This window comes from Muntiacus reevesi, chromosome 12 (genome assembly GCF_963930625.1).
Source record: "Muntiacus reevesi chromosome 12, mMunRee1.1, whole genome shotgun sequence".
NCBI lineage: Eukaryota > Metazoa > Chordata > Mammalia > Artiodactyla > Cervidae > Muntiacus > Muntiacus reevesi.
This window is the reverse complement of record NC_089260.1, coordinates 68,984,443-69,008,012: the sequence shown is the minus strand read 5'-3', so window position 1 is coordinate 69,008,012 and position 23,570 is coordinate 68,984,443. Positions and strand designations below refer to the sequence as shown.

Sequence of the window (23,570 nt, the reverse complement as noted above, 5' to 3'; positions counted from 1 at the left end):
CTGTTTTCATAAGTGCTGTGTGCATGCATGCACATGCTAAGTCGCTTCAGTCGTGTCCAACTCTTTGAGACCCCATGGACCGTAGCCTGCCAGGCTCCTCTGTCCATGGCATTCTCCAGGCAAGAATACTGGAGTGAGTTGCCATGCCCTCCTCCAGGGGATCTTCCCTACACGGGGATCGAGCCCGTGTCTCTTACATCTCCTTCATTGGCAGGCAGGTTCTTTACCACTAGCACCACCTGGGAAGCCCTTTGTATGTGCTATCTCATTTAATTCCTGGTTCCCTGGTCTGTCCCCATCACTTAATAGGTCACCTAAACCCAGTACAAGGTGTGGGACAGAGAAGGTGCTCAGGAACTGTTTTTTTGGATGAATTAATCAGCGGTCCCTATCCTTTTGGGCACCAGGGACAGGTTTCATGGAAGACAATTTTTCCCCAGACTGGGTGGTGGGGTGGGGATGGTTTCAGGATGATTTAAGCACATTACATTTATTGCGCACTTTATTTTTAATCTAATGCCACTGCTTATCTGACAGGAGGTACCAGTCTGTGGCCTCGAGGTTGGGGACCCCTGGAATAAAGGAATGAATGGCTGAGAGGGATCTTGGAGTTCAGAACCAGGCATGTTAGGTTGCAGGAGGGGTCTAGGGTCTGCCTGGGGAAGCCCCACTCATTCACAGGTCCCCCTCTACATGTACCATTTTGCCTTGCTCCTGCATCTTCAGCAAAGGAAGCTTGAGAAAAGATATTGGGGAGAGGAGAAGCAGTTGCATGTAATTTATGCTTTGTTTTTTTCTCCTTGTAGGAAAGAACAGCTGGATCCAGCAGCCAGGTACGTTTGTGATCATGAATCCTCTTCTTCCCACCACTGTGTCGGGACAGAAGGTCCAGCTGTGTATGACCTGGGGCCCCTGGGCAGTCATGCTGGTCATGAAATAAGAGTTTTGGGGCTCACTGCAGTTGCTGGATGCCATTTTCCTCTGCCAATTTCATGTTAATTTGCTCAAGAACAACTTAATTGTGATCACAGTGGCAGCCACCTTTTGGGTGTTTCTCATCTGGACAGGATTTTGTGCCTGGAAGCCTGCATGTGTGGTCTCACATGGTCCTCACGTCACCAATGAAAAATCGACTCTCATGCTCTCATTTATGGGTTGAGGAAGTTGGGTCTCAGAGAGGTTGAGTTACTCATCTCCTGAGTCACACAGCTACTGAGTAGTAAGACCAAAATTCGAACTCAAGTCTGAATATTCAGACCATATTATTTCCACTATATTTTGCTTCATTTGCTTCTTGGGCTCACAGATGTTTCCTCAAAACGTGTGAAAGTGTTAGTCTTTCAGTTGTGTCCGACTCGTTGTGACCCCATGAATTGTAGCCCCCCAGGCTCCTCTGTCCTGGAATTCTTCAGGAATGGAGTGGGTAGCCATTTCCTTCTCCCGGGGATCTTCCTGACCCAGGAATCGAACCTGAGTCTCCTCCATTGCAGGCAGATTCTTTACCATCTGAGTCACCAGGGAAGCCCTCAAAAAGTGAATCAAGACTGTAATTCACAATCCCCAGTAAACCACGCTCACCACAGGCTGCTGCAGAGACAGAGGGAGCTCAGCTGTCTTCTTTCTGGTTCCTTCTCGAAAACATGTCACAATCCAGGGAAGCTCTGGATCCTGCTCGAAGTTGTAGAGAAAGACCACTTCTTGGAAACAGTTTGTATACACATCATCCCTTGGTATCTGCAAGGGATTTATTCCAGGACCCCTCTGTGGATACCAAAATCCATGGATGCCCAAGTCCCTTGTATCAGATGCCACAGTATTTGCATGTAACCTTTACATGCAACCCACTCCAGTATTCTTGCCTGGAGAATCCCATGGACAGAGGAGCTTGGCAGGCTACAGTCCATGGGGTTGCAAAGAGTCAGACACGACTGAGCGACTAACATTTACATGTATCCTCCTGTGTATTTAAATCATCTCTTGATTAGTTAGTGCAAGCGCTCTATCAATAGTTGTAAAAACAATGTAAATGCTATGTAAAGGGTTGCCCAAGTGTGGCAAATTCAACTTTTGCATTTTGAAACTTTCTGGAATTTTTTCCCCAAATGTTCTTGAGCCATACTTGGTTGAATCTGTGAATGCAGAACCTGCAGCCATGGAAAGGTGTATGGGATATAGCTATTCTGTATTTATAAAACAGAAATAATTATAAATGTAAATATACATAGTATATTTTAAAAATACGTATTGAAACTATTATTGTGGCAAGCTACTTGTAAGGCCTCTCAGTCCATCTCCTGGACACCAGCTCAACAATGGTCCCTCTAGAGCTAACAGAATTTGGGCAGAAGTGGTGGTAGGACCCTGGACCATCTTGTATGGGAGCCACTTGAGGACAGTGACCCTTGGGAGTCTGGGTCAAGTGCTCTTGAATGGGGCCCGCAATGCCTCATCACACACGTAATCCCACCTGAAAGAAATGATTACAGACAGCGCCAGCTCACTCACAGACACAGACACAGCTCGAACTCTGCCTCCTTCATGCAGGTTTTCAAATGGAAGGAATATTTCTTGCCTGGAACCAGTCTGGACTGTAGTGGGTTTTGGTGTGTAGAGGAGGGGCCTGGATGGCTGACAGAGTCAGGGTGCATTTGCTAGAGAACCTGCAGCCGTTTTGTGTCTCAGAGGCAGAGCAGGAAGATATCTCAGTGATCCTCTTCTAGATACTTTTTCAAGAGGACAGGCTCACTGCAAGTTCCAAAACTCATGAGCAACCAGGAGTTACACAACCTTAGGACTCTTCAATAGGGCTCCCTGCCCCCTCCCGTCTTGTGACCAGCAGAGTTTCGGATCATGCAGGTGAATTATTCACTACAAGTGAATTATTCAATCTACCATTACTGCCTTCCTTATGCAGACACGAATAGAATTCAGCCAGACTGGAACATACATGCAGAATATTGCTGCACCCTGGACTAAGCACTTTGGTTTAGTTGGGGCTCAGATAGATGCTTTTTGCCACATTGCTGGGCATGCTTCTCCCACGATTGAAAATCTGAAATCATAATGCCATTTGTAGAATGCCCATCAAGTTCCAGGCCACTCCACTTTCATTGTCATCTAATTCCCAATTAAGGCTTCTCACTTTTATGAAAAAAGAGCATAGGTGAGAGAGCAACTTTCATTCAGTCTTTATCCCCCTCAGAGAGGAAACAAGGCACCAAAGGCGCAAAGATTTGGCACATGAGTGGTAACAGCTGTTTATGGAATTGACAGTTGCCTTCTCTGCCTTTCTCAGGATAGACCATAGAGCCAGAGGCGCCTTCTAAAGGGGGGCCGCTGCCCTTGCGTAGGGCGCCATTCTCCCATGTCTAAAGATGGGAGGAAGAAATAATGAAAAATAAGGGACAAAATAAAGGTTTTAAGCCCTTGTGGGTGGGATTGACTTGCTCTATGCAGGTTACAAGTCTGTGTTCACTGAGCTCACAACAAACAGAACAAAACAGATTGACCACTTCTTCAAAAGACTTTTCTCTTGCCTGCAATGACACTGTACTCTTGGTTTATCCATCACTCATCTGTCCATCATCCATCCATTCATCATCTGTCCATCTGTCCATCCACCCATCTATCATTCATAATCCATCATGCATCTATCCATCATCTATCATCCATCAACCATCCATCCACCCATCCATCATCCATCCATCTGTTCACCCATCCATCTGCTTATTCAATGAATATTTATTAAGACCTCCTGTGTACCAGAAACCCTTGTAGGGAATATAGCTATAAACAAGAAAGACAAGGTCCCAATTATTTACTTGACAGGGTGCCTCTCCATTTTCCTGAAAGTGACATGTCCCAAACTCAACTTCTGTTCTTTTGTTTTTTTAATTTTTGTTAGTTTATTGAGGACACACATGCCCAACAAAGATGGCATGAGGAAGCTAGAGAATGTAGGCAAGTTGGTCCCAAGCAAAGCTGTTTACAAAGTACTGCTTGCCTTTGGCATCCTTTCACCTCACCTATTGGGTTGTCTATCTTCAGGTTCTCTGTGGTATCACAGCTTCCCACATCCCCACAACCGCATCTTATTTTTGTAACCTTGATGGGAGGGGCAGGATTTGCATTTAAAAGTACCACTTCTAGGATTCTGTTTGTTTTTTGTTCATATGAACACTTTTATGAGTTTTAATGTGCAAAAGTGGACCCAGAGCTGAGCTTGAAAGCAGGGACAAAAGAGATTTGAATTGAATTGAAAATGAGAAGAATATAGATTGGAGCAGAAAAGGACCCAACTCTAGAGGGAGTATATAAGAATGAGAAATGGGAAGAGAGAGGAGGATTCAGAACCTGGCCGGATGGTATAACCACTGAGAATTTTTCCTGATGGAGAGAGTCTAAATGACTTTTTAATTTTAATTTTTAAATTTTAGTTTTCTTTAAAAAACATGTACATGGTTCTTAAGTCAAAGTATCGTAGAAGTAGGGACTTCCTTGGCAGTCCAGTGATTAAGGCTCCATGCTTCCAATGGCTTCCCATGTAGCTCAGTTGGTAAAAAATCCACGTGCAATGCAGGAAACCCCAGTTTGATTCCTGGGTCGGGAAGATCCAGATAGAGAAGGGATAGGCTACCCACTCCAGTATTCTTGGGCTTCCCTTGTGGCTCAGCTGGTGAAGAATCTGCCTGCAATGTGGGAGACCTGGATTCAATCCCTGAGTTAGGAAGATCCCCTGGAGAAGGGAAAGGCTACCCACTCCAGTATTCTGGCCTGGAGAATTCCACAGGGTCTCAAAGAGTCGGACACGACTGAGCGACTTTCACTTTCACTTCCAATGCATGGGACCTGGGTTCCATCCTTAGTTGGGGAACTAATATCACACATGCCATGCAGCACGACCAAAGTAAAATGAAATAAACAGTTTAATAAATAATAATATAGAGACAAACCGTGAAATGTCTTGGTACAACTTCTGTCTCTCTCTACCCCATTCCACTGTCCCACTCCCCATAAATAATTTCTTTTTCATTTTTGGGTATCTTTCCAGTGTATCTTCAGCAAACAAACCAAAATTTATTTATATTCCAACTTCCAAAAGTACTTTAATAGTGATATTCAATTTAGGTTATTTGAGCTGTGAGGCAAATCCTCACCATTTACTAAAATCCACTTCATGCCACAGTTTTGTATGAAGTGTGTGTGTCTGTGTGTGTTTATCAAGGAAAGGGACTGCCAAACTCAGCTTCTGATTTCTTCCCCAAACCTGTCTTATCCCATTTTCTCAACTGAAAGTAAATGGCATCCCTCCCCATAAAAATAAATGGCATCCATACCCACCCGTTCTGTATACAGCCAGAAACTTTCTCTTTCCCTCGTGGCCACATAGAACCCATCAAGGAAGATGAGCGTGGTTCTTCTCCAAAATAAATGTCCAAGTTCTGGTCTCCTCTTGCTCCTCACTGCAGTCACCCTGGTCCAGACCCACCAGCATCTCTTGCCGGGAAAACATCAGTGGCTTCTTTATTGGTCTTTCATTTTTTCCTTACTCCCCTCTAGTCCATTCTCCATGGAGAGGCCACTGTGTTTCCCTTTGGGAAAAAAAATGTTTTTTTATTGTGGTAACATACACATAACATAAAATTTACTATCTTAACGTACATCTTTAAATGTACGTTTAAGGAGCATCCAATATATTCATGTTGTGCAACCAGTCTCTGGACTTCTCAGTCTTATAAAACTGAGCCTCTGTGCCTGTTAAACCCCAGCTCCTCATTTTCCCCTCCCTCCACCCCCTAACAATCACCCTTCTCTTATACTTCCTGGAAGTATCCGGAAAGTAAAAAGTATTCTACTTTAGAATCCTCATGGGAGTGAAATCATACAGTGTTTGTCCCTCTGTGATGGGCTTGCTTCCCTTGTGGCATAATGTCCTCAAGGTTCATCCATGCTGTAGCTGGTGTCAGAGTTTCCTTCCTTTAAGGCTCCAGTGAATGTCTATACTGCATTTTATCGACCCGTTTATCCATTCATGGACATTTGGGTGGTTCCCACCCTCTGGCTATTGTGAATAATGCTGCTATGAAATGCACATGTATATTTTTAATGAAAACTTGATATACTCTTTCCTTCTTACAACTTTTTTGGTGTCTCCAGGTAGACTTAGAATGACAGAAATTCCTATTTTCTCTTTCTATTTTAGAATCTTTTTTCTTTGGGCCCCCTGTGACTTGCAAGATCTTAGTTTTCTGACCAGGGATCAAACCCGTGGCCCTTGCAGTAGAAGGGCAGAGTCCCAACCACGGAGCTACCAGAACCAAGTCCCCTGCAGTGGCTGATCCTGATGCAGGCATCCTGTTTCTATCCTAAGTTCCCTCAGGGCTCACCATCTGGGGTGGCTGTAATGTGATGGTTTCAGGGCTGCAGCATCCTTTGTTAACTGATAGAGCAGGTAGCTTTTTTTTTTTTTTTTTCATTGATGCTGGTCAGATTTCTAGCAATATATGTATCTGTTTGCCTGTCACTTGACTTCTTGACCTTATTGTAAGCTAACTGGAGGCTGAAAACCATACCTGCTTTGGTCACCACTGTACCCTCAGCAAGTTACCAAGAGTCTAGCATTTTCAAGGTGCAGAAGATATTTTGTTGAGTAAATAAGTGACATTAGCTCTGTTTTACAGGTGAAGATAAAACTGAGTCAAAGCTAATGTCTCACGCAAGTTGAAATATTAACCACAGAGCAGCTTTTTGAACTCAGTTCTTCCTCCAGAGGCAGCACTCTTTCCACTATACAGCAGTTGCTTTCTCAGCTGAGGTTGGATGCACCTTGTTAATCAGAAGCTCAAGTGTTGTTATTGCTTCCTTTCTTCACTCAACATCATAACGATGCTGTAAGGGCTTAGTATGTGCCAGGAACTGTGTTCGCTGCTGGATAACTAGACACAGGGCAGTTTCTGAACAAATAGCTTACCCTTTTCATGTCTTAATGGCAGCTCTGTTGACTTTTGGGTGGGATAAACCTTTGTTGTGGGGGCTGCCCTGGGTGCATTATAGGAAGTTTAGCAACATCCCTGGCCTTAACCCACTAGAAGCCAGGAGCACCGCCCCCCAAGTTATGTCAATCAAGTGTGATTCCAGACTTCACCTAGTGTCCCCTAGGGGCAAAATCACCGCTGGTTGAGAACCGCTGCTAGTGAGAGAGTCCCTCGTAAGGTGAAGATTTCATTACGATGGCCAAGTGCCGTGGTTGAGAAAAGCCTCAAAGAAATGCACAATGAATGGTTATCTCATTGACCCAAAAGTGGAAGTGTGCCTGGGGACTGCTGCTTGGACCAAGTTTCAAACAAAATCAGTTATTTGGATAAAAGATAGGATGAAGGTTTTCCTAGGCGCAGGTCACAGCTTGTGCTGAGGCTGGGAAGCATGAAATAGGGGAATGTACAGAGTCTAACATAACTTAAATTCCGTGTAGTCAAAGCTTTCATTTCTCCAGTAGTCATGTGCAGATGTGTGAGTTGGACCATAAACAGTGCTGGGCACTGAAGAATTGATGCTTTTCAATTGTGCTGCTGGAGAAGACTCTTGAAAGTCCCTTGGACAGAAAGATCAAACTGGTCAATCCTAAAGGAAATCAACCCTGAATACTTACTGGAAGAACTGATGCTGAAGCTGAAGCTCCAATAGTTTGGCCAAATAATGTGAAGAGCCTGGATGCTGGGAAAGAGCCTGATACTGGGAAAGATTGAAGGCAGGAGCAGAAGAGGATGACAGAGAACAAGATGGTTGGATGGCATCATCAAACTCAATGGACATGAGTTTGAGCAAGCTCTGGGAGATGGTGAAGGACAGGGAAGCCTGGTGTGCTGCAGACCATGGGGTCAAAAACAGTCAGACACGACTTAGCAACTTACAAAGAGTTCCCGGATCAAGAGCCCAGGGCAAGGACTGCATAATCTTGCCAGGAAAGAAAAACCTTGATGTTATTTTTCCCGTCTCTAGTCTGTATTTCCAGTTTTCCCAACTCATTGTTTGGAAATTGTTTGTCTGCCCTTAACAAATCAGAGACCTTAGCTTTCCAAGGAAATCTGATGTCAGCTTCATGGAGAGCTTTTCTTACAAGATCTGCAAACCTTCAAATACAAGGCCTGAAATATGCACTAGAAATCCATACAGAGAAGGGCTGAGATGGGTTTTGAGTTTCAGGGATGAACTTGGCCTTGCATTTGATTATCCTTTAGGGTCTTGGGTTTCAGGCAACACAATTAAGAAGTAAGCTGATCACCCACTTTGCTGGAGGAAGAATTCCATAAGCCGCTTAGGTGTCATGGCTGTGAGTAACTCAGAGCCGAGATTTCTGACCTGTGCCCAACGCATCTGGATTCCTAATGCTGTTGGAATTCGTCTCATAAACTGACCTCTGTGACCAATGGGGTATTAAGTGAACATGGCCAAAGCAACTCAGACTGTTAGAGATAGAAGTGAAGCATTTAAATGCCAGATAAGTGAATTCTCAGTCCTTGCAGAGACAGAATCAAGCAATCTCTTTCATTATCTAATAGTCAGCACCTACGCTGAGATTTCAAATCAGGACAGAGTGATGGCCATTACTTTTGTCTCGCTTAGTTTTTCTGGAATTAAACTCCTCATATATTGATACTTATCTCCTGCTGCGGTCAAACTCAGTGATGGTGGTGAGTGTTTCAGACTACCATTAAGAAGTACCGTAAAATTATATATATATATATAAAATCCTGAGAACTCACCTCAGTTCATTTAAAAAAGAAAGAACACTTTTTTGTGTGTGGCTTAGGAAATATTATCCATCCTTTTCACACATGTCATTAGCCCTCTGCTGCTTCTGTGGGAAGAGGATTATTTACCAAGATAATGATGACAGCCAGCATTTATTGAAAGCGTCTCGCTACTGCCTCCCAGATAGTCGGCTAAGCACTTACGTGTGTTCCCTCATTTAACCCTTACGCAACTGTGTGTAATGAGGGGTGATTCCCATTCTTGTGCATATGAGGAAGCTGGGACCCAGACACATGAGTTCTGTGTCCTAGGTCACCTGTTTTTTCAAGACGCTCCCCCCCCCCAGGTCAGTTTTGCCCCAAAGCCCTGAACATCAGGATGTACTGAGCAGGGGTGTAGGGTGGATTGAGGGATAAGCAGGCAGAATCCTTGCTTTTCCAGGACTGCACAAGCCAGTGGGGCAGGCGGGCATGGGCGCGTAGAGCCTTGACACTGTATTAAACCCAGAGACAAACACAGCCTGTCTTAGAAGCATATGGGGAGTAGTTTCCAAGAAGGGACACTTGGGCAGTTTTAAAGGGCAGATGGGAATGAGGTCGGCTGAGAAGGGAAGAAAGGGCACGGCTGAGTGCAAAAAGGCGTGCAGGAGGGGACTTGGGGATGGGCAAGGGGTTTGGTGTGGAATGATGGATCTGCTTGGTATAGCAAAGACAGGTAGGCAGGGGCCAGGAAGCGGGGGCCTGAGCAATGACCATCCTAACCTCCCTCTTCTTCTTAGTTCATGTCTGGGAAAGCCTTCTGGGTGTCTTCAGTGATTTCCTACCTTGTCCTGTGTTTTTAGCCTCTGGATGCTGATTTCTTCTCCATTAGTCATTCACCTAGTACCGGTCAGGAAAGCCACTCTGAAAAATCTGGACCAGCTCAGGAAAGATGGAGCCATCTGAATTTACCCTGATGGGTGGGTTATTAATGTAACAGTGTTGGGGGACAAAGAACAGTCAGAAGGAGTCAGGAGTAACAATGACTCATCCATATATTCATTCATTCTTTCATGAATCAAATATTTCTTAGTGCCTTCTCTGTGCCAAGCTGAAGGCAAGAAGCATCATGGACAGTATCACGTGCAGTGGTCCCCGGATCTCTCCTAAGCAAGGTGTGGTTAGGCTCACTTAACCGTTGAGGACCAGGTGTTCAGAGAGCATAGGGCACCCGCTCAACAAGAGATGTTCCCATCTCTGCAGTCCCAGGGCCAGGACTGCCTCACTACGTCAAACTGCAAACACAGCAGCAGCTTCTGGTGTGAGGCACGTGACTGTCATAACCAGACAACAACATTAGAAATACTCGGTGTCTCAGGCTGATGAAAAGCTGATTTGACAACCCACATTCATATTCATTTGTTCACTCACTTCTCCCACAAGTACAGGCACACTTGCTGGGTGCCAAGTCCCGTGTGGGTGATGAGAAAGTGGTTGAGCTGAGTGTGTATCGATGTGTGGCACACACACTAGGCACTTTCTGATCTGTGCCACACAAAAGGACATCATTCCTGTGTCCACTCGGGTGAGAGGCAGAGGTTAAGAAACAGAAGGAGAAATTGCTGTTTATAGAGCACCTGTGTGCTGGGCTCTATGCCAAATCCTTGACAAACAGCATCCCATAACAACCAGTCAAGTGGGACATGCTTATCCCTATTTTAAAGATGAGGTAATTGAGGTTTGAGAAGGTCACAAATTTGCCCAAGGACACCGAGATGGTTTTTGCACCAGGGCAACTTCCTATTGGATTTATTAGCTTTTTTCTTGTGCCTAGAAGACTTTCAGCAGTATGCTAAAGTTCCCTGACCCTTTCTCAGAATAACAACTTTGCATCCACAACTAAAATGCAGACAGTTACAAAAGAAGCTGATTATGTTGAAATATAATTATCAAGATATTTAAACTTTTGAGATGCAGTCAATACGTGTGCTTCTTTGTGACAAATCTAATGATGTGATATAGTGGCAGGTAGAATAATTCTGAAATTTCGAAGCAGTGATGAGTATAGCAATACATGAAGGTAATAGGATATAAGATGATCCGTGATTTCTGTTATAGAAAGTCCCAGGATACAGCTGGGGCATTAAGGGTATTACTGGGGTTCATTCATTCATTCATAATTGAAAGACATGCTAAATTTCAGTTTGAGATTTGTGAATGAAAATCTAATTATTAATTTTAAAATGCAGTGCTTTTCCCATCCAAGCTCATGGGCCCCCCCACCTCCCAAAAAAAGAGCTCTGTCCATGGTGGGGGGGAGGTGTCTGTGGACACCAGCTTAGGGTACCTGCTTTTTGTAATTTTTGTCATTCACCTCTGCTTAAGGAAGAGTTGACAAGGCTTTGCCTCTGTGGGTTACCACCTGGGTACCACGGAGTGATACTGAGGAAGTTACTGACGCAGAGGAGGTGGGAGTGGAGGAGGGCCAAAGCTTTCCTACCTGCTACCAGGAGCTGGCATTTTATATCCTGGATCGCATTTAAGCTACACTTAAGCATATGAGGAAACTGAAAGTCAGAGAAACACGCCCGAGATGTACTAGCTAGTCAGCTGCCGAGCTATCATCTGAAGCAAGCCGTGTCCCTTTCCAAGCAGCTCAATCAGATTGAGCGTCGGAGGCGCAGGTCCTATTCCCGCGCGGAGGAGGATGTATACGTCTTGATGAAGAGGGATGGGAGATTACGAAAGCCTGCACTCAAGGAGGAAAATTGTTCACTTTTGCTTATTTTGTAGCCAAAAGCTGGGTCTCTTGGATCGGGTTCGCCTTTCTAATCCTCGTGGTAGCAATACTAAAGGAAAGCTATTTACCCCTCTGAATGTAGATGCCATAGAAGAAAGTCCTTCTAAAGAACCAAAGCCTGTTGGCTCAAACAATAAAGAGCGTTTCCGCACCGCCTTCCGCATGAAAGCATACGCTTTCTGGCAGAGCTCTGAAGGTAACCCCTTCCTCTTCCTCACCCTGTCTCCTCCACGTCTCCTCCCCCCCACCCCCGCAAAGAATCCTGCAGTCTATGTAACAGCCCATTCCCGCTGCCCCGATCCAGCTTCTGGCTTGTTTTGTCTCGGCCCCTGTGATAGGTTCCGCCCTCACTCTGGGCGCAGAGGGCCCGTGTCAGCTGTTCTCTTGGGCGGGGGTCACCACGTGTGCCTGCCAACCCCTCCAGGGAGCCTTGAGACACACCGCATGGCTCCTAAGGGTGGCCCCATGATGAGCACATTGCCAAGAAGGTCACCTTGAAGGATGGAGGGAGCCAGGGGCAGAGTGGTCTGGACAGCTGGGGACCTCCACATCCCAAGGGGGTGGGGAGAGATATGGGAAAAGTGTCTTGTGGGGGCAGTCGGAGCGGGTGCCCTGTTCACTTACAAAAAGGGAGGATGAACAGGGCTCAGAAAGTGACCTCCCAGCCCACAGTCACAAGGATAAAGTCTGACAGAGCCAGAGTCTGAACTCAGGTGTGTGGCAAATACCTACGTGCATGCCCTTGGCTGCCTCCAAAGGGGCCACTTGGGAACCCTGGAACACACATCACCCTCCCCGCCTTCTCCCCCAAGCAACCGTCCAACTCTGCAGGCACTTACCAGACTTCTGGATCATGGGAGGGAGATGCTGAGAAAGTCTGAATGATGTCACCCCTGGAGAACACGTTGGGGTTTCTGAAATGGAAATGGAGACTTGGGAGGCTGAGTTTGAAAGGCTCTGATGAAGTGGTGGCCTGCCATTGATATGGGTGTCTCCCTTTCAGATGCTGGGACAGGGGACCCCACAGCGGAAGACAGGGGCTACGGAAATGAGTTCCTCATCGAAGACATGATCCCCACTCTGAAAGCCGCCATCCGAGCCGTCAGGTAAGTGCCTTCTCCCACTTTAGGCCTCCCAGGTCCCAGCTCAGCTCCTCCAGGTCATGGCTTTGTAAAGTGGTCTTGGGCTTCGGGAAGGTGGGCAGGAAATTCCTCAAGTAACCCCTGAGTCAAGTTCAGAGAGTATGTCAATACTCTAAGGGGGGTGGGAGGGGTGGGTACTACCTAAAGAAAAATGATGACTGCATTAGTAGATCATTAGTAGGTTGGAGACACTGGGTCATCCTCTTGTCTGTCCTTGCTACTACTTAGTTTATTTTTTAAACATTTTTATGGGAGTATGGTTACTTTGGGCTTCCCTAGTGGCTCAGCGGTAAAGAACCTGCCTGCCAGTGCAGGAGGCACAGGAGATGGGGGTTTGATCCCTGGGTAGGAAAGATCCCCTGGAGGAGGGCATGACAACCCACTCCAGTAATCTTGTCTGGAGAATCCCACGGACAGAGGAGTCTGGTGGGCTGGAGTCCATGGGGTCACAAAGAGTCAGACATGACTGAAAACTTAACACACACGTGGTTGCTTTACAGTGTTGTGTTAATTTATTTTAAATGCTGTAGGCGAGGGAGGGTGTGTTGACATGAAGTTTTCTTCTCTTATGGGCTTCTGACTCAAAATAGCTTTTCTCCCATCTGTCTTCATTCATTTAATTCTTTTTAATTAGCATTTTCAACATGGTAATCAATTATAGGATTTTTTTGGTCTGTTTCAGACGAGACTTATAATTCACCCTGGCTATTTCTATTTTGCTTGAAATGCCATAAGAAAATTAAGAAAATATGCTACTACTTCAAGATAACTCCAGAATGTGAGTTTATAAGCACTGCACCATGATGGTAGTGGATTCTAGAAACTGAGTCAGGGTCACTAAGAACTAGTCACGGCATTTTCAGATTTTCAGTCCAATAAAGCAGGAAGCACACGAGTTTATATTATGTGGCCCTCAGCAAAGCTGTTGACATGGTTCTTCATGACATCACTCTGTACAATGTGCCAGAAATATGGCTGGATAAAAAACACAACTTCCTGGATTCTCAACTAGTTGAATGATCTCATTCAAAGAAAACCAATGAATAAATCTGTGTCAGGCTCGAAGGAGGTCTCTGCTGAGATGCTTCCTGGTCTGGCTTCTGCCCCATCCTTTGGAGTACTGTCACTGATGCCTTAGTTGAGAGGTTGGCAGACATTTTTTTGTGAAGAGTCAGATATATAGTAAATATGTCAGCCTTTATGATCCATAGGTCTCTGTCGTATTTAACTTTGATCCTGAAGTGCAAAGACAGCCATAGACAGTATATAAATGAATGACTGAGGCTGTGTTCTAACACAACTCTATTTTCAAACACAGGCAGTGGACCAGATCTGGCTGTAAGCCATAGTTCCTGACACCCACCTTAGATAGAACTGTGTAACGGGCAGGCTTAGAAAGTGACACAGAATTGGAAAGGAGAGCTTGAATGGTACAATTGATAGACCAAAATAGTGTTTAGAGGCTAAAGTCATGGACTGTGACAAACAAAATGAGTCTTGAATGCACCATTAAAAAAAGCCTATACAAGTATGAGAAGGGAGGACCTGGGTAGCTGTGTTCCTTATCACTGGGTTGTGATTCGGTGTTTTAAATTGACACTGTGTTCAGCAAGAGTTGACCTCCTGAGGGAGGTTTCAAGAAGATTAATCACCTAAGGCGACTTTATTGATTCCCAGGAAGATGGAGGTGAGGATTCCAAGTTCTGGGTGCCCCACTTTATTAAAAGCCTGAAAAAATTTGAGGAACCAAAGCTAGCTTTTCTCTTCCAGAAAGAAGCTCATAAGCCAAAGGATTAAGGAGGCTATTGAGGAAGAGATATGTCAGCTGTCCTCAAATAGGAAGCAGTGTGACGCAGCTGTTAGGACTGTGAGCCTTGTCCCCATACAACCCTGGTTTCAGGAAAACTCTGACATTATCAGCAAGATGGCCCTGGGAAGAGGCTGAAGCTCCCTTGGCCACAGTTCCATCATCTGTGAATCGATTTATTAGCACATTGTTAAAAATGAACTAAAAAAAAAAAAAAAAGAACTAAGCCCGTGTCTGGCATGTAGTGAAAAGTGAAAGTGTTAGTTGCTCAGTCGTGTCAGACTCTTTGCGACCCTGTGGACTGTAGCCCACTAGGCTCCTCCATCATGGGATTCTCTAGGCAAGAATACTGGAGTGGGGTGCCATTTCTTTCTCCAGGGGATCTTCCGGACCCAAGAATCAAATCCAGGTCTCATGTACTACAGGCAGATTCTTTATCTTCTGAGCCACCAGGGTAGCCCAATGTGTAATAAATGTTTGCTTTTACTGTCACTATGAATTTCTTATTATTTATATGGGTGAAAAGAGATAGGCATGAAGAAGAGACAACAGCCAGCCTAACTCAGTGTGGTTCCAAGAGGTGGAACCAGGACCAGGAGCTGGGACTTCTTAGCAAGTCGTGTCTTTTTGGTTCTTTTATTCCCACCACCCCCCCTCCCCACCCCAGAGTTTGTTCGTCTTGTATCATAAGTTACTTCACTCTCCACTCCTGATGCACAAATGTCTCTACTTTGCCTGCCAGAATTCTACAATTCCGTCTCTATAAAAAAAAATTCAAGGAGACTTTGAGGCCTTATGACGTGAAGGATGTGATTGAACAATATTCTGCTGGACATCTCGACATGCTTTCCCGAATCAAGTACCTTCAGACAAGGTAAGAGGCACATCTGGAAGGATGGTGCCCTCCTGGCTGCCGAGGAATCGGCCAGGGAGGCCTCAGAGCTGAGGGTGAAAGGCCTAATCCGCAATGAGGGGAGAAATGTTAAGAACAAAAATATTCATCAAACAGAGACATCAAGGCCAACCAATGTGAGATCAAATGAACTGGGGAGAATTTCTATGAAATTGACATGGCCAAGATTAATAGTCTGATCAGGCCGCAGGGAGAGAAAAAAACATGTGTTTTAATCGTGTCTGATCATGTCTTAAAAAATCATGTCTGATCCTTTGTATATGCCAACAATATTCAGATCATCTAAAATGAGTCCATTTGGCTAGTTCCAAATATAAATTTTTACTCAATTAAAAGTTCATCAAGTGTTAGTTGTAACAGTGAATATGTCAGGCGAGTGTATGCTCCTTGGTTTTTGTCTCGTCACAACAAAGATTTGGAGATTTCTAGCTAATAATTACCACCATTTTTGCTGATCACCTGGCCACTTCACATATGTGTCTCCAATCCCTTATAACCCCCTACAGTTTTACATTAGAGCTGCCATATACCAATGAGAAGGCCAGGGTTTACAGGACAATGATCTTGCCCCAAACTACCCAGCTAGTAGGTGGCAGAGCTGAAAGTGAAACCACATCCATCTGGGTACAAAACTCCTGTCCTCTGTAACACACCACACTGCCTCCATTATATAAATAGTGATTAAGAAAAGAATGGTACATGGTCTCATTTAAAAGTTACGCCACCATCAAATGATACTTTTACAATCTATGTAGTAAGATAAACAGTTATGTGATCTGTAGTGGATATATATGCATAATATGATTACTAATAGCACACTCAGAAATACATACATACTTGTACATATTTATATACTTGTATGTGTGTATATCCTGGAGGAGGGCATGGCAACCCACTCCAGTGTTCTTGCCTGGAGAATCTCATGGACAAGGGAGCCAGGCCGGCTACAGTCAATAGGGCTGCAAACAGTCGGGCACGACTGAAGTGACTTGGCATGCACGCATGCACGGAGTCACTGGAGGAGCAGCTGAGTTTGCAGAAGGACAGAGAGAAGCACGGCTCCTCCTGGCTGCCCGGTCCTGGGCCTGTGATAAGCCTCCCGGGCTGTTTCCATGCCCTGCCCCCACCCTAGTCCTGCAGCTCAGGGCTGGGTGGGCGGATGGCATTTGTCTTCTGTTGTGCTCAGGGTGACATTGATGGGGGGCTATAGGAGCTACTATTGAATTCATCCCTCTAGTAGCTGGAGGAGCCTGCCAAGCTGCAGGGAAAAGAGAGCACAGCTGAAAACAGAGCCTAGGGTTTAACAGGAAGACCTCCCTAACTAGAGGTTTTGGGTGGAATGAAAGAGCTGGGAGACCAGACCTGCTGCAGCACACTTGACATTTCCTGTAAGAAGGAACAGGACGCAGATGCCATCCTGTCTCAGTGGTTCGGTTGCCTCTCCTCTGGGATGGAGAGATGCTCTCCGTACCACTGGGCAAAAAAAAAAAAAAAAAAAAAAAAATGATGATGCATTAAGATTAGAAATTCCTTCTCCTTTCCTCTGTCTTTCTCTCTTTCTTTCTCCGTCTCACCTCCTCCTCTCCCCCTTTCTCTGTCTTTACGCTCTTCTCTTTTATATTCCAAACTCGCAACTGACAACAGAAGAGAATACGTTGCTCTCCTCTCTCTTCACACAAACTCTCCATCATTTAATCCCCCCTTTGTGTGCTCTCTTTCAGAATAGATATGATTTTCACCCCTGGACCTCCATCTACTCCAAAACATAAGAAGTCTCAGAAAGGAGCCGCCTTCACCTACCCATCCCAGCAGTCTCCCAGGTGGGGCCCGAGGCCATTGACTGACGGGCTGTCAAAGCCCGCACCGCATCCTCATGCCCAAATCCCCATTCCCGAGTCTCAGCTGGGCTTCTTTACCAGGGAGGTGGGGTTGCCATCCCCCCAAATAAGATGAAGAGAAAGAGCCTGCAGCCTATTCCAGCCTGTGGCCGTTTGAGAAGTTTCTGTATGAAAGCCTTGCAGCCACACTCCTTTGTATGGCTACTGAAAATGCAACTGGCGGTTTCCTAGTTAGAAAATAAAAGGAGACTTGTGAGGGGTTTTTTTTGGAACCTAAAGAATACTTCATGTTAGCAAATCCCAAGGCATTCCTCCTGGCCAGCTGTTTTGGCCTTTTTTTTCTCATCAGCCCCGGAGACTGAGAAGGAAGTCCACTGTCGGGCCCTAGAGCAGCTCTGCTCTCCCTGAAAAACTGTCTGAAAATTGTCCTTTTATAGGTGATGAGCAAGGATCCTTTAGAAAGCCCGCTGCCTGCATTTACACTTCTTTATTCCCCAGTATCTTCAAGGCAAGTATCAATAACATAAATGAGTGAAGGGAGGTAGGCATAAGAAATATCATGCAGTGTATAATAATAAGGCTCTTTATCATTAAGGAAGGAAGAGTGTAAGGAGGTGATACAGAGCATCTAATCTTGACTTTAGTTCTGGGGCTAGACTAGCAAGGGGTGAACCACAGGGCCCTAAAGAACCTCAGTTCTGCTCTTGCTAATTTTAAGAAAGGAGGTCCTCTGTTTCCAGATAGACTAGTTTCTCAAGAAAAGCTGAATATTCAGATCTGATGTGCAATTCTCCACTTTTGAATGACTCCAATGTTTAAAACCCTGTGCAAGCCAAGGAAAGCACTGGGGAGCTGGATTCAGCACACAGGCTGCTGATTTTTAATCTGATTTAATTCAAGACTGCTCCAGGACTTCCCTGGTGGTCCAGTGGTTAACACTCCAGACTTCAAATGCAGAGGGGGCAGGTTCGATCCCTGGTCAGGGAACTAAGATCCCACATGCCGTGCAACACAGCCAAAGATTGAAAAAAAAAAAAGAAACACTGCTTAACCCAAACCTGGCCAGGGACCTAGAAGGAGTAAGTAGCCTAGAGAAAAAACAACTGCCTAGAAAGTGCCAGGCATGAATGGTTTCAAGCGGTAGCTAGGCTCCCTGAAAGTTCTCTTCTACATGGGACAATATTGAAACTAACTGGAATTTAGGCAGATGTGAACTGTGGTTGGCCAAGGAGCAAATGCAGCACATGTCTCAGTCCTGTTCCCTACGAATATCATCTTTGGCACCATTTTCAGTCTTAGCTAAACGGAACAGATGAAATATTGACTCCCGAGATGAGACAACCATGCTTCATCCTCAACCAGTGTCTGAGACAGAAAGGCCAAGGAAAATAATTTAAAGCAATCAAGCGCTCTGGGCACAGTTAAGTGGTGTATTAACCTTGACACAAAGCTTCCTGAGAACAGCATAATAGTCAGCTTCACATTTTCCTACAGTCAACATGGTAAGCGTGAGACATCCCTGGTGAAGGCAGGAAATACTGGCCTTTCCCAGTGCCCATGGGCTGCAGAGTCCCATGGGTTCTTCCAGACTCTGTAAGCCTGAGCACGAGCAGGATAGTTCCAGGGACCATGGCCCACCTAGCTGAAGTGACCTTGCAGAGCAAAAATAGGTATCACGATCTTACAGTATTATGGGCTCTTTCCTAGGAATGAACCCTATGTAGCCAGACCATCCACATCAGAAACTGAAGACCAAAGCATGATGGGGAAGTTTGTAAAAGTCGAAAGGCAGGTAGGTCCTTCCTTTCTCGCACCAAAAACAAGTATGTGGAATTTATTTTCAAATGCCATTTTTTTTCATAGGGAGATAACAGACTTGAGTATCTACCATTCATCAAGGGATCTGGAAATGAAATCCCTGATTTAGCACTTTACTGGCTGGGCAATCACTTGCAAGTGAATGAATTGTTCTGAGCCTCAGTTTCTTCATCTGTATAATGGGGATGTTAACACCTCATGAGGTGGCTTTGAGGATTAAATCATTGATACCTGTAAATTACCTAGAGTAGTAGCTGGCACACAGTAAATGCTCGACCTATGGTAGCAACTATGATCATGAACTTCATGGTGTTTAAGGAACCTTAGTGCCCTTCTCCACCTTTTCTATAATTTTCTGTATTCAAAATCCTCCTTCCCTGAAAATCTGTGTCAGTGAGTGGCCTGTATGAAGGGGCCTGGAGGAGGGCAGGCTATGGGTGGGGTTCATTCAGGGCAGAAAGAAACCCATTCAGTCACAGCACCCCAGGAAGTCCACCTCTCATTTCTTCAGTAAAGTGGCTTGTATTTTAGCCTTGTTTGCCCAACTTTACCTGGGAAGCCCACCTTCCTGGTAAAAAAATCTGCTTGTAATGCTGGAGGCCCAGGTTTGATCCCTGGGTCAGGAAGTTCCCCTGGAGAAGAAAATGGCAATCCAGTCCAGTATTCTTGCCTATGAAATCCCATCGCAAGGCAGGCTACAGTCCATGGGGTCACAAAGAGTTGGACATGACTTAGCGACTAAACACACAATGCACCCAACTATGCTAAATAAATAGCACTGTCAATTTCCTTTAAGATTCCTATCAATCCTTTTATTTTATTCATAACCCAAAATTGGATCTGTGCAGAAAAGATAAGAGAAAATTTGAATAATTATCCCTTTTTATTATGTCAAGAATATCCTTTTCTATTGTTAAATTTTAATTTGTCGTCTCAGCTCTTCCATTTACCTACTTTGTGATGTTTGATGAGTTACTTCATCTCTCTGTGCCTCTATTTCCTCAACTGAAAAATAGAATAATAGTATCCACCTCATAGGACTGTTATGAAAATTAAATAAGTTAAATAAGAAAATTAATATGAAAAATTAAATAACTTTAAAGTGCATAGTAACTGCTAGAGAAGGATTAGTTATTTAGACTTGGGTACCAACTCAGCCGTGATCTTGCTCTATGCTTTGTGTTGTCAGCTATAAGAGGGAATGGTAGACCTGCCTTCAGTCCTTCCTGGTGAGTTGTGAACTGTCAGAGAAGAACATCCCATGCACACATGCACGTACACTTGTGTCTGTGTACGCACAATGATTTCGATACGTTCTCAATTTTGTAGGTAGGAGCTGGTAGATGCAGCTGATCTCAGCGTACCTTTCACTGGCCTCCAAGGCCCCTGGGGAGCATCTCTAGTTCTGAGAAGCACAATTCTTGCTAACCACTGCTCTTGTATCCATGGGGCTTACGTCCCCAGGTAAGGGGAATGTGCACAAACAATATAGATGCTTCTTTAAGGGAATGTTTACAAATCAAGAACTCCTCCTCCTGGATCCAAACAGGAGCAGCAAGACCACCTTCTCCTTGGGTAAAACTTATCTTTACACCATGTCTCTGCTTCCAGGTTTCTGGAAAGCCCTTACCCTGTTTTTTCAGATTAGCAGAAATCCATGCAGGCTTCCCACGTAGCACAGTGGTAAAGAATCCGCCTGCCGATGCAAGAGACACAGGAGACATGGGTTCAGTCCCTGGGCCAGGAGGATCCCCTAGAGAAGGAAATGGCAACCCACTCCGGTATTCTTGCCTGGAGAATCCCTTGGACAGAAGAGCCTGGTGTAGAGTTGGACATGACTAAACGATTGAGCGTGCGTGCACACATCCATGCACAAAGCTCAAAATCGAGAGACACAAAACAGTTAACTGCTAAGATGATTATGACTTATGGCAAGTTCTTATGGCAAGAACCCTCTTCCTTGCTGGAAAGTAAATGCTCTAGTTTTTCCTCACCACCAATGACAAGTGCCCACAGGTCTGGAGAAAGCAGTAATCCCCAACTCCTCATATTTTCCAGGTGCACGACATGGGGAAGAAACTGGATTTCCTGGTGGACATGCACTTGCAGCACATGGAGCGGCTCCAGGTGCGTGTCACTGACTTCTCCCCGAGCAAGGGGGCCTGCTCGCCAGCCGAGGCCGAGCGGAAAGAGGACCACAGGGACTCGGATTTGAAAACCATCATCTGCAACTATTCCGAAACGAGCACTCCCGATGCCCCCTACAGCTTCCACCAGGTGCCCGTCGACAAAGTCAGCCCCTATGGGTTTTTTGCCCAGGACCCCGTGAACCTGCCCCTCGGGGGACCCAGTTCTGGAAAGGGTCATGCGGAAAGGGTCACCTATGCGGAAAGGCCCACCGTCCTGCCTATCTTGACGCTTCTCGACTCCCGGGGGAGCTACCGCTCCCAGGCGGAACTGCACGGCCCCTGCTCGGACCGAGTCTCCCCCCGGCAGAGGTGCAGCCTCACCCGGGACAGCGACACGCCCCTGTCCCTGATGTCGGTCAACCACGAGGAGCTGGAACGCTCGCCCAGTGGCTTCAGCATCTCCCAGGACAGAGACGATTATGCTTTTGGCCCGAGCGGGGGATCGAGCTGGATGAGGGAGAAACGGTACCTGGCCGAGGGTGAGACAGACACGGACACCGACCCCTTCACACCCAGTGGCTCCATGCCTCTGTCGTCCACAGGGGACGGCATTTCTGATTCGATATGGACCCCTTCCGGCAAGCCCACTTAAAAAGGGGTCGTGGGCTGACTCCTCCTTGTAATGTAGACAGACTTTGTATAGCTCACTTGCTTTCACACCCGCCACGTCCCTGTGAGATCACCGGGGGCTGCATCAAACGCATGCATGTGCGTGGTGGCCCCACCTGGGCGGGGGCTTGTCATGGCCTTTTACCTCCCCCGGTCACCACAATGAAGCCGCTTCCTTTCAAGCATGGTTTGCATGACTTTACACTATATAAAATGGTACCGCTAACCTCTTTAGGATACACATTTATCCACTGTTCTTACTTTGAATCATGACTGGACCAGTACAGGGAGAAATTATGGATGAGCCGTGCTATGTCTGTGTGGTTGGCTGCTTTGGGTTTTGGTTTGGTAAGCAGAGAAAGTCGTTTCCGTTGCTTCTCGCATCACTGCCCCTTTGTGTAAAACACTCCAATAATTAGTTGTTTTCTACAGCAAGCAAATAGTTCCCTCAACAAAAAAGCATCATGTACCAAGGAGGTTGCTTCTTGAGCTAAAATGTGAGGGCAGGAATGAGTTAGCATCATATCTGCCAAACTAAGAATTACAAAATTATTTTATTAAGGAAAAGCTGGGAAAACCTTCCGAAAGCTCTCAGAGGGACCTCACTTGGTCTGTCGTTGTCAACTCTCACGCCCCAGTTTCTTCATCTCTCAAAGGTGGTGGCAAGTGTAACGTTTCGGATGAGTTGTGAATAGGCAGGGAGAAAGCACACACACGCACATTAAAATAGTTCCCAACTTCTGCAGCCAAAGATAACAAAATTTATCAGCCGAGGGGTGCCCCTCGGGGCAGGAGTGAAGTTCAGTGCCTTCAAGACGAGGTTCCGATTCACATTCCTCCCTGTGACACTCATATAAGATGTCCGAGTCAAATAGGAACTGGAGTCAAGAGGACACACAGAAATTGCCTGGTCCAGGACCTTCCCTGTAAAAATGAGAAACCGTAGGCCAGGTAAAGAGAGATGACTGGGATGCCCCCATCACCCCCAGGAGAGCTGGGACTCACATCTGTCAGCTGACTGTCTGCAGGCCCTGGTCTCTTCCCAACACTGCTCTGCAGTTTCCACAGTGGGACCAAGTGCCTGTATTCTATGTTGTGTATAAAGCGCTCATGAGACTGTTTGTCCAAGTGGGAGGGGGATGTCTGCTTTTATTGCAAAACGTGCTTGTCTGATGCTTCGCATTCTGGATCCAGAAAAAAAAAATCAATACAATGACGCTACAACAGTTTAGGCAAAATTTCCAGAACCACCTAATTTTACCCCTGTAGATATTTGAAACCACATATAGCCATAAGACTAGCTAGTGTAAGTGGACAAGCTGGAGTGCCCCGACCTCCTATATAAGTATCAATATGAAGCAGAAGCCATCCTGTTAGATGTTGCTGCTTCTCTGAAACACACTGATGGGCAAGATTTCTGTTAGGCTTGGAATAATCAGCTAAATGACTCCACCACAGTGTTATTGTCTCACTCTCTTCACACGTCTAAGGGCCGTTGTAGATGGTTGCCAGGGTGACCATCAAACTGATTGACATGAGTGTCTGCATCCCACCAGTATTCTCCCTTGAATTGTTGCCAAGAGCCAGAATGGCTGTGGCAGACACGAGGTTGACAGCTTCATCGTTACCTAATGCGAGGATTTTGCACTATATTGGAGAGAAGAGCTTCCTCCTCGGAGGTGGGTTTCTTTCAACCACATGTCAACAGGTATCTCGTAAAAGTCT

General features: G+C 45.6%; 1 protein-coding gene across 1 annotated transcript in view; it reads left to right on the top strand.

Annotated features, from left to right (window-relative positions):
• Positions 1-22,012, top strand: part of KCNQ3 (potassium voltage-gated channel subfamily Q member 3) — a 285,903-nt gene extending 263,891 nt beyond the window's left edge. The window contains exons 9-15 of the mRNA XM_065902941.1: positions 807-833; positions 11,523-11,725; positions 12,533-12,635; positions 15,221-15,352; positions 17,113-17,211; positions 18,937-19,021; positions 21,106-22,012. Of these exons, the coding sequence (XP_065759013.1) occupies positions 807-833; positions 11,523-11,725; positions 12,533-12,635; positions 15,221-15,352; positions 17,113-17,211; positions 18,937-19,021; positions 21,106-21,828 (1,372 nt within the window). The 3' untranslated portion in view covers positions 21,829-22,012. The remainder of the gene's footprint in view (positions 1-806; positions 834-11,522; positions 11,726-12,532; positions 12,636-15,220; positions 15,353-17,112; positions 17,212-18,936; positions 19,022-21,105) is intronic.
• The last annotated feature ends 1,558 nt before the right edge of the window (positions 22,013-23,570 follow it).